This window comes from Mytilus edulis, chromosome 5 (assembly GCF_963676685.1).
Source record: "Mytilus edulis chromosome 5, xbMytEdul2.2, whole genome shotgun sequence".
NCBI lineage: Eukaryota > Metazoa > Mollusca > Bivalvia > Mytilida > Mytilidae > Mytilus > Mytilus edulis.
Window position 1 is genome coordinate 25,009,137 of NC_092348.1, and position 12,203 is coordinate 25,021,339.

Sequence of the window (12,203 nt, forward strand, 5' to 3'; positions counted from 1 at the left end):
ATAGTCGTCAAGTGAATAATTAGGCACAAGTTAGATATTTCGATAGAAAACACATCTTGCTGATTATCTCAATAAAAACGCACAGTAAAACTCAGTTGAAAGGAAGTCCGAGTTCTTTTATCTTACTTGTAGAAACCTTTTAGCATTTCTATTTTATCTTTTCAGCTCAATACCTTATTTTCTCCTTGTTTATAGGAACATATTATATCGTTTATATCACTTTAATCACAGTGTCGTTTCCCGACACGCACCAATGGCCCTAGAAAAGTTGGAAAACCAAATCCGTTACAGAATAAAAAGCGAGGAAAACAAAAATCGAAAAGTTGTAACAAACCTATCTTACGCCATCCATGCCTATATAAAGACAGAGAAAACATCAGTGTTTCGAATGCTATGAATGTTTTGTGACCAGTATATTAAAAGAAAATGACCCCGTAACAAGACATCATGCTATTAACATTGCAATAAAAAAGGTATATCCATGGTTTACATAAACACATTTTATAGATAATAAGAGAGGATTAGTGACGGGATAAGGGCTGATTTTAAATATAATCTGCTATTTTGTCACTTCGCAGCAAAAACAACTTATTCCTGGAATTGATTCGAAGATTTATGATTAAAACAAAATCTGAAAAATAAATATTTTAGTGTAAAAAGACATTGAGAGCAACCTTCACAAAGATGGCCTATATTTACCGGTATCAGGAAACTCGGATAACATGTGGTTTGTAAAGTTACCGACAATAACAAATATATGTTTTTCCATCATCCGCATCTAATACTTGATACAACAAAATTCTTTCCGCTTTATCTAAAATTGTAAATTAATTTATGTCAAGAACAGTCCATGTTGTGCGTAGATAAAAAGTGAAATATATAGGGCCTTTGTAGGAAAGGAAATGTTGTTCCATCATCCGTATCCAACAATTGATACAACAAAATACTTTCCGCTATATCTAAAATTGTAAATTAATATACGTCAAGAACAGTTCATTTTGTGCGTAGAGTGAAATATATATATGGGCCTTAGTAGGAAAGGAAATATAAAACAATCTATGATAATGCTATGCGATGCCCGAAACGTATAGCAAATAATTAATAATACTATCAATGATGCCGAATATTAGACAGTAAACATAATAGAATATTATCAAAGTTGCTCAAAGGTATACCGGTTTCAATGTCACAGGCAAATTATTAAGAAGCTAAATAACAAAAATACAGAACAACAAGGAAATTCAAAACGGAAAATCCTTTATCAATGGCAAAATCAAAAATTCAAGCACGTCAGAGGAATGGGAACAATCGGTCATATTTCTGATGGCACAGACAGTATTACCTTATGCAGAAAATTATGGATTAAACTTGGGTGGATATCTATCTAAACCTCTCACTTGTATGACAGTCGCATGGAATATATACATGTACCAAATATATTGACAACAATGCTTGAGCAATACAAACAGATACAATAGGTAAAAATGTCAAATATTTGGACACAGCAGTCAACATTGTGATATAACTTATAATCTTAATCGGTATAAAACAAATAACAAGTTCAAAAGAGAAAAACATAAATGGCTTATATACACTCTAAAGACAAAGTTCATAAGCATGTTATAACTTATTATCTTAATCAGTATAAAACAAAAAACAAGTTCAAAAGAGAAAAACATAAATGGCTTATAGACACTCTAAATACAAAGTACATAAGCATGTTATAACTTATAATCTTAATCAGTATAAAACAAATAACAAGTTCAAAAGAGAAAAACTTAAATGGCACATAGACACTCTAAATACAAAGTACATAAGCATGATACAACTTATTATCTTAATCGGTATAAAACAAATAACAAGTTCAAAAGAGAAAAACATAAATGGCATAAAGACACTCTAAAGACAAAGTACATAAGCATGTTATAACTTATCATCTTAATCAGTATAAACCAAATAACAAGTTCAAAAGAGAAAAACATAAATGACACATAGACACTCTAAAGACAAAGTACATAAGCAAAATTATAAACAAGAATACAAACTAGAGGCTCTAAAGAGCCTGTCGCTCACCCTGGTCTATCTGCATATTAAACAAAGGCCACAGATGGATTCTTGACAAAATTGTGTTTTGGTGATGGTGATGAATATGTAGATCTTACATTACTAATATTCAAGATAATAACCAAAACCTGCAAAATTTTCTTAAAACAACCAATTCAGGGGCAGCAAGCCAACAACAGGCTGCCTATATGGTCTGAAAATTTCAGGGCAAATAGAAGTTGAACTTATAAACAAATTTATCCTTGTCAGATTTGCTCTAAATGCTTTCGTTTCAGAGATATGAGCCAAAAACTGCATTTTACCCTATGTATTTATTTAGCCATGTCGGCCATCTTGGTTCGCCAACGAGATCATCCGACACAATTTTCAAACTACATACCCTAGTGATGATTGTGGCCAAGTTTCGATCGTTAAATTTGTTATGGTAGTTTCAGAGGAGAAGATTTAGTAAAAGATACAAAAATTTACGAAAAATTGTTTAAAATTGACAATAAAGGGCAATTACTCCTTAAGGCGTCAACTAACCATTTTGGTCATGTTGACTTATTTGTAGATCTTACTTTGCTGAACATTAATGCTGTTTACAGTTTATCTCTATCTATAATAATATTCAAGATTATAACCAAAACCGGCAAAATTTCTTTAAAATTACCAATTCAGGGGCAGCAACCTAACAACGGGTTGTGCGATTCATCTGAAAATTTCAGAGCAGAAAGATCTTTACCTAATGACAAATTTTATCACCTGTCAGATTGCTCTAAATGCTTTGGTTTCAGAGATATAAGCCAAAATCTACATTTTACCCCTTTGTTCTATTTTTAGCCATAGCAGCCATCTTGGTTGGTTGGCCGGGTCACCGGACACATTTTTTAAACTAGATACCCAATGATAATTGTGGCCAAGTTTGATTAAATTTGGCCCAGTAGTTTCAAAGGAAAAGATTTCTTTTAAAGTTAACGACGACGGACGGCGGACGACGGACGGCGGACGACGGACGACAGACGACGGACGCCAAGTTATGAGAAAAACTCACTTGGTTCTTTGGGCCAGGTGAGCTAAAAAAGCAAAAACACAATAACACAATGGCAGAGTTTAAATACCGAGCCACGTCAAACTCATATTACCAAAAATGAACTAACAGTAAATGTTAAAAACACACAGACAAATAAAAAGATTATCTAGCAATAATGTTCTTTTCATAAACACTAACAAACCCAAGTTTAGAGTATTTATTAGTTTAATAAGGGTTTATTTTCTTTTTGATTCAACCATTTTTTTGTTAGTTGTGACTGTTACAATCGACTTCGACGTAAAAAGTAAAATCACAAAAATACTGAACTCAGATTAAAATTCAAAAAGGAAAGTCCGTAATTAATTTGCAAAATCAAATGACAAAACATACCAAACGAATGGACAACAACTGTCATATTCCTAAATAAACTATGATAGTCTCCAATATATTCATAGAATCAAAGATTACGACCGATGACAATTCGCCTGTAAAATAGGTTTGAATATTTAAGTCTGTACAAATGAAAATGTTTATTGTAGAAAATCGGTATTATGCTCACTGTTTGGTCATTTCAATACCTCCTCTACAGGTAAATCTTTCTTAAGTATATTAACTTCTAAAACAAGAATTAATTTCATTCATTTTTCTGTACCAAGCTACATTTTGAATATAGATCATGTGATATTCTTTGTTGGCTCCCTTTATTGTACGTCATATTTAAATAGGTTGATAGCACAATCTGTTGATCTACCAAAAATATTAAATGCAAACTGTTTACCTTTTATATATTGTATCTTTTATCATATATTTTTCTTTATTTCTAAAAACAAAACCATTTTTTTTTGTCAATTTACGTTAACACGTATTAATATACATATTCCATCGTTATGTTTGTGTTCGACGTAAATCACTTCCAATCTTGCACTTGTTGCTGGCAAAACTTCGTTAACAAAAACACATATTGCCCAATGTATCCCTTTTATTTACAATATCTTGTATATATCTATCTGACGATGGACCTTTTTTCCAACATACTAGGTATTCTGTCTGTGTATGTAAGTCTATAATTTTCGTTGATTCTTCTTTTCTATGATCAAATGCTTCCTCTTCTTGAAACTTAAAACTTCATTTCATTGAAAAAAAGAAACAATTGACTGAGCAATTACAAAGATTTAAACTCTGCAATTATCATGGGGATAGTACAAGAAGAAACCAGTTTGACAAATAAGCTCAAACAAATCAAACAAATGAAAACCAACTTTCAAATTCGAAACTTTGAACAGACATTTCGTTATGAAGAAAATGGTGGATTAAACCTGGTTTAATATATAGCTAGCTTAACATCTCAGCTAAACAAACAGATTCGGACATCTCTTGGACTGAATTTTAATGTGCGTATTGTTATGCGTTTACTTTTCTACATTGGCTAGAGGTATAGGGGGAGGGTTGAGATCTCACAAACATGTTTAACCCCGCCGCATTTTTGCGCCTGTCCCAAGTCAGGAGCCTCTGGCCTTTGTTAGTCTTGTATTATTTTAATTTTAGTTTCTTGTGTACAATTTGGAAATTAGTATGGCGTTCATTATCACTGAACTAGTATATATTTGTTTAGGGGTCAGCTGAAAGACGCCTCCGGGTGCGGAAATTTCTCGCTACATTGAAGACCTGTTGGTGACCTTCTGCTGTTTTTTTTTCTATAGTCGGGTTGTTGTCTCTTTGGCACATTCCCCATTTCCATTCTCAATTTTAGATATACCACTAATAGGTAAACGTGTAAAAAAAATATAGGTACATCAGTTAATATTGTATTATAATCTTAAGCGCTAACAAATCAGTCAACAGCTTAAACTAAAGGCACATAGAAACTATAATAATAGTAAAAGTATTACATTTTACGACATATCAGATTACACAGTCAACAAATCATCTGTTTGACTATTTGCCGATGATTGCGTTTTGTAACAAAAACATAATAGGGATGCAGAGATACTTCTCGACGATCTGGAGTCACTACAAACATATGCGAATGGCTAGCTTTGAGAATTCCATCTCAACAAATGCTAAGACATACACTACATTGTATTGATGTTGAGGTTCTGAAAAAAAGAAATCACCAATTCACCAACATTCCAACTGACTCCATTTTCAGAAAACGACATCTGTAACAAACATAAACTTTTAGCTACCGCTTTACAAGCAGAGCCAAATACAATGAAAGTCCCAACTATGTACTGGCTCCCGAAGCTACACAAAACACCTTACAAATATAGATTTATTTCGTCTTCAAGCCATTGTTCCACTACTAAATTGTCTATTCTTCTTACCAGCACACTTCGTACAATTAATAACCTGATAATAAATTGTTCAAATAAGGCCTTCGAAAATAGTGGAATTAATTACTTTTGGAGTGTCAAGAACTCGTTGGAAGTACTTGATAAATTGCATGCTTATATTGGTGATTTTAAATCTGTTCAAAGTTTTGATTTTTCTACCCTGTATACCACATTGCCTCACATTCTCGTTAAGAAAAAATTCACACACCTAATTAAATGGGCATTTAAAAAGTCAGAATGTGAATATATATGTTCAAACTCTTTTAGGTCATTTTTTAGTAGCAATAAACAAAAAAACTATGTCAATTGGACATGCTTTGATACTATATATGCCCTTGAATTTTTACTAGATAACATTTTTGTTTGCTTTGGGGATTCCGTATATCGTCAGATTATCGGAATTCCAATTGGGACTAACTGTGCACCACTTATTGCGGACCTTTTTTTGTATTGCTATGAGTTACAATTTATGACAAAAATAAGCAAAGACCCATCGAAATAACATCTTATAAACAAATTTAATAATACTTTTAGATATTTGGATGATATTTTGGCTCTCAATAATGACGACTTCAGTATGTATATTAAAGAAATTTATCCTGTTGAACTTACTTTAAATAAAGCTAATACTAACAATGACCACTGCCCTTTCCTCGATCTTGATATCTATATCACTAATGGAAAGCTGAATACTAAAATTTATGATAAAAGAGATGATTTTTCATTTCCTATCGTTAATTATCCATTTTTAGATTGTGACGTTCCCTTGTCACCATCTTACGGTGTTTATATATCTCAACTTGTACGATTCGCTCGTGTATGTACCAATGTTTTAGATTTTAACGAGAGAAATTTATGTATTTTCTGAAAAATTATTACACCAGGGTTTTCGATATCACAAACTAGTCAAAACATTTACTAAATTTTATCATGGGTATAAGGACATCATTCGTAAATATAGGTCAACATGCAGACTTCTTATACGTTCAGGTATTTCACATCCAATTTTTTATGGAAATATTCTTTATAAAGCACAAAGGTGTCAGTATTCACCTCAAAAACTAACAAAACCTTTGAATAGACTTATTAAGAAGGGATATAGTTACGAGACTGTTGTCAGGTCATTAAAGATTGCATATTTGGTGTTAATATTGATTTACTTATAGGGTCTTTGCATCGGAACTAAACACATTCAAAAACCAGTTGTTGGCATGACACGGGTTATGTTCTTCTCATATATGTTATGATGGTATGACACTAAACCCCTCACGGGAAGGATTGTGCCTGATGTTCATATGATGAAATCATAATCTTTCAGTCAGTTTAATTGAAGTCTGGAGCTGGCATGTCAGTTAACTGCTAGTAGTCTGTTGTTATTTATGTATTATTGTCATTTTGTTTATTTTCTTTGGTTACATCTTCTGACATCAGACTCGGACTTCTCTTGAACTGAATTTTAATGTGCGTATTGTTATGCGTTTACTTTTCTACATTGGCTAGAGGTATAGGGGGAGGGTTGAGATCTCACAAACATGTTTAACCCTGGCGCATTTTTGCGCCTGTCCCAAGTCAGGAGCCTCTGGCCTTTGTTAGTCTTGTATTATTTTAATTTTAGTTTCTTGTGTACAATTTGGAAATTAGTATGGCGTTCATTATCACTAGTATATATTTGTTTAGGGGCCAGTTAAAGGACGCCTCCGGGTGCGGGAATTTCTCGCTACATTGAAGACCTGTTGGTGACCTTCTGCTGTTGTTTTTTTCTATGGTCGGGTTGTTGTCTCTTTGGCACATTCCCCATTTCCATTCTCAATTTTACATCAACCACTAGAAAAACCTACTAGACACCCATATACAATATATGGCCATTTGTTTGAGGAAGTTGAATCCGCAAAATATTCGGCAATAAACATCCACATCACACTGAACTGGAATACCCACATCGACGTATGCTGTGCGGGGAGTCAACAACATCAGGATACAGAGAAAGATATACCAGTGCCGTCGCAAGACCAAGATCTCTGCTATAAGACCATTGCAAGACAACAGATGGAGTATGTCAGCATCAAATGGGATACACTCAAGGCATTACCTAGAAGTGATACTACGTAGGGCGTTGATATTTGTTACTGTTGACTACTATCGAACCACCAGTGTAACAAACATTTTTAAACATCTGCAAGGATCAACTCTACAAGAGAGCAGAGCTATGAATAAATTTATAATGATGTATCACATTGTCACCAACATGGTTGCAATACCAACGTCTTGCTTAATACTGAATGTGATTTTGCATTGTTAAACGACGTGTCTCAGTATTTCGTACATCCAGCATTCATTTTTCTTTTTTGATGTTTGGTTTCGGTTTGATAATCTGTTAATTCTTATCATTTGCAGTCCAAATCATAATAAAATTGTTTTTCCATAAACATCATTGTCATAAAAATTCTTTGTACGAGTATTGTGAAAATTATTGTATTTAGTTCGAGATTGCATGTTAGTTTCGTAAGCGCTGTTTTTTATATCATGTGGTGTATGTCGTTGATGAAATGCGTTCGTTGTTGCTCGTTGTGTCGACTATTATATTATTTCTCTGAATATTTCTCTGAGATGAATTTCTTGCGTGTGTTTTTGCTGTATTTCTGTCACGTAGTGTTGTCATTTCAGTCATATTTTTTAACATTGTCATAAAGCGGGAGGTTTGGCTATCCATTTAACCAGGTTCAACGGATCATTTTTTCTTAAAATGTCCTGTACCAAGTAAGGAATATAGCAGTTGTTATCAAATATTTCGTTTCTATGTATGTAAGCGGGTTTTTTTTGTTCACTTCAGTGTTCCTGTTGTTCGTTTGCTTTCCTTTCATAGATGATGCGTTTTGCTCGGTTTTAGTTTGTAGCCCGGATCATGTATATATCAATTGATTTATGACCTTTGAACACAGGTATACTACTACTGCCTTTATTTTATTCCAACCGCAATAACCTTAAGTGGACATAACCAAAATTCAATGTCAAAGCTTAATTATATATTAATCGAAAAGCAATTACAAAATATATGCACACATGTCATAGATTTTTATCAGGTTTTTGTCACTGCAAAAAATGTATTAGATTAAGATTTTGCAAAATAAAGATTCGCATTGTAAACTTTTATGCTATCATTCTATGCAACTTTTCCAGAAATCATAATACTCTATTGAACATTTTTGTTAATTTTTCAACAATAGTAATAGTAAATGTATGAAGAAATTTCAAAATATTGAGTTATTAATTAACATAACATGTAAGTTTCAAAATATTTATTATATATTTCAATATATGCAAGTTGGTTTGTTTTCTATTGTGATGATGGATACATAGTTCCATCAGAAAACCCACTAATTCGTTTTTACAATGATGATGTGCTATTGGTTTCACAAATCAAACAGCTTCTTCATGTAGCTTTAGATCCCAATTTGGCAAACTCTGTTGTAGTATCTTCCATATTAACACTTGGATATAAGCTAGAGGTCTTTTTCTGCTTGAAGAAAAATTGCAAGGCATTATCACAATTTTCATAACTACATAAACTCTTTCTGCATAAGAACTCAAATAATGCAAATATAATGCTTTTTACAATAAAAATTTAGAAATCTTTTAATGTTGTCAAAAAGCTTCCATTATTATTTCTTTCTTTCCGTTACAATGTAACAGTTGGATATCATACTGAACATCTCGAGTTTATATAGTAATCTTGTGATTGTTTATGGCTGATCATACAACACGAGTTTTACTCATTTTTTAAGGTTTGATAGTTGTCTCCTTGGCATTCACACCAAATATCAACACAACTGTTACCACATATGGTGCAGGACCTGCTACCCTTCCAGAGCACTTGAGATCATCCCCAGTTTTGGTGGGGTTCGTGTTGCCTACTCTTTAATTTTCTATGTTGTATCATGTGTACTATTATTTGTCTGTTTGTCTTTTTCTTTTTTAGCCATGGCGTTTTTAGTTTGTTTTCAATCTGAGTTTGACTGTCCTTTTTTGTATCTTTTATGTTATACTCCTGCTAATGAATTATAAAAAAAATCCCAAATTGGCTAAAAAATGTTGGCTTTTTTAGTCCTATAACTTTTGCATTTGGTCGCTACTACAGTCACATGGATCCAAAGGGAATACTTCTCAACAATCTGCATCACAATTGATGATACTTTATCTTATTTGTTAACTACGAATTTAGTGAGTTAGTGTTAAAAAAAATCATGTGTCTATCATGCATAGTTTTTTTAATTTATGTAACTTTTTATATATCTAAATGAACTAGGTCTTGAATTTTTTTATGAAGATAAAAAGAGCACAAATGAAAATCTTTTTTCACATATTAAAACTTTAAGGGCATACGATACAGTTACAGGGGAGGTTATGACGTTGCTAACGTAAAATATTATTTTGGCGACGTCAAACTGTGATATATCGCGAAAAGATGAATTTTCGACTGATTTTTATCATTCAGACTGATTTAATTTGAAAACGAGTGCATGGACCCCTATTTTTTTAAAACGACATTTTGTTTCATTTTGCAGGGAGATTATGGAAACCAAATTTTATAAAACTGTAAAAAGTGCAATTTTTTTAATGTTGATAAATATGCAGCAAAAAATTACGTTTTTTTCTCAATTCATGAACATTTGATAAATATGCGTTATTTCTGAATAAAAAATGCATAAGTATTTAGGATACTTATAAATTACAGAAATAAAAAATTATTTAACAAAAAACAATTTGTGTTTATCCTTTAAAACAAAAAAGTTATGGCTTTCTTTCGAAAGAGAAAATACGGCCACAAATCCGAATTTTGAGCAAATATTCCAAATTTCAACCACTTTTAACTCAAAAAGTAGCACATGAAGGTATATTTTTTATTACATATTTGATTTAATCATGCAAAAAATAGCCTATATGGAAATTTTCATCAAACTGTAAATACAGGATCAAAACTGTATCGAATGCCCTTAATGTCTTAAAGTCAGAAATTACGAGCAAAGTTGTATGCTAAAATTAGTCCATACAAAAAGATTTTGAACTTGAAATTAATTGAACTTTGAAAGCAGGGAAAATTCAGTTCAATTTAGTATTTAACCTGTTTTCTTTCATTCATTTTGGTTTTTTTTTTACCTTGTTTGGTGTTCTTTTTAGTGACAAGGATATTGAAATATGCAGGAAGCTAATTGCAATTACAAATATAACCTAAAATTTGTATAGATCATCTGCGCATAAAAAAATATGTTCACAGACATGATAATTGGGAGACCTATATTTTAGACGATGTAGATTCCTTATGTCGTAACTACAATCCCGTTCCCTTCTCCCGATTATGACGTACCGAAAAGACTATTTACTGAGTTTGCAAAAACATGAGCTACACGACAGGCGCCACATGTGGAGCAGGATCTGTTTACCCTTCCGAAGCCCCTGAGATCACCCCCCCCCCCCCCCCCCCCCCCCGTTTTTGTGGGGTTCGTGTTGCTCAGTCTTTAGCTTTCTTCGTTGTTTTGTTTGTCTGTTTGTCCTTTTATTTTTTTTTTAGCCATGTCGTTGTCAGTTTATTTGCGATTTATGAGTTTGACTGTTCTTTTGGTATCTTTTGCTCTTCTTTTTTAATATGGGATCCGGCTATTTCCTGCTGTTTCATGTTTACTTTTGACTAATTTCAAATTCAAAATTTAAATGAACAGGATATAACGTTTTACTGTTTGGTGCTTCAAAATATATGTTATTATAACCTTGAATTTACCTGTGTACTCTTCACTGTTTTCTTTTCTTTTTTTACATCGCCTATCATTTCTTCTCTCATTTCGTCAAATTTTTTATCTGCTTCTTCTGTTTTTGATTTATTATTGACATTTATCTGAAATATGATGAAACATCTGTTCATTATATAACATAATTATTACAGGTACATGTTTCACCAGAGGTACTAAACACGACATATATTCTATGGAATACCACAGCTGACTTTCAATAATAATATGCATGCTAGTTTAATAACATTGAGTTTATAATCACAGAGAACGATGATGATGATGTCACAATATGCTATTTTAGAATTCAACTGGTTTTTTTTATTATTGTTTGTAAACCAAATTGAATCAACGATACGACATTGGTCTGAAATGCATTTTTCAGAGCGCTGTTGAAGAATAAAAGTTAAAACATTACTGGGTGTATGCTTTTAAAATATTGCGCAGAGTGCTTTAATTAGATTACTCCTGTGTATTGTAAACAAAATAGACAAACTGTTTGAAGTCTTAGTTGGAAAAGATGAGGCAAACGAGTCAATACGAAAATATAAATTAAAGAACGCATAACACCATGATCTTGACAATGGAGAAGCGGAGGACAATTAAACCAAGGTGTTGAAACAAATATGAAAAGATGAACAATAAGCCATAAAACTGCATAGAAATTAAAATACTTAGCATTACGATTTATAATTCTTACTTTCTAATGAACAAAACATACGCAATTATTTGTTGTTCAATCAATATTTACTGCAAGTGGAGGCAATATCTGTGGTAAGTATGGTACTTATTATTAAACAAGAATGTGTCCCAAGTACACAGATGCCCCACTCGCACTAAAAAAAAATATGTTCAGTGGACCGCGAAAGTTGGATAAAAATCTAATTTGGCATTTTTAAAATTAGATAGATCATATCATGAGGAACATGTGTAATAAGTTTCAAGTTGGTTGGACTTCAACTCCTCAAAAACTACCTTGACCAAAACCTTTAACCTAAAACTTGCACTTTCATT

At 32.4% G+C, this 12,203-nt stretch overlaps 1 protein-coding gene across 7 annotated transcripts in view; it reads right to left on the reverse strand.

Annotated features, from left to right (window-relative positions):
• Positions 1-8,690: 8,690 nt before the first annotated feature.
• Positions 8,691-12,203, reverse strand: part of LOC139523260 (uncharacterized) — a 48,081-nt gene continuing 44,568 nt past the window's right edge. For 5 of the 7 annotated variants that reach the window (XM_071317119.1, XM_071317116.1, XM_071317115.1 and 2 more), the window contains 2 exons: positions 11,183-11,296; positions 8,691-8,926 (listed from right to left, as the gene is read on the reverse strand). In XM_071317119.1, the coding sequence (XP_071173220.1) occupies positions 8,840-8,926; positions 11,183-11,296 (201 nt within the window). In that variant the 3' untranslated portion in view covers positions 8,691-8,839. The remainder of the gene's footprint in view (positions 8,927-11,182; positions 11,297-12,203) is intronic. The other 2 variants (XM_071317121.1, XM_071317120.1) reach the window with 1 other exon arrangement.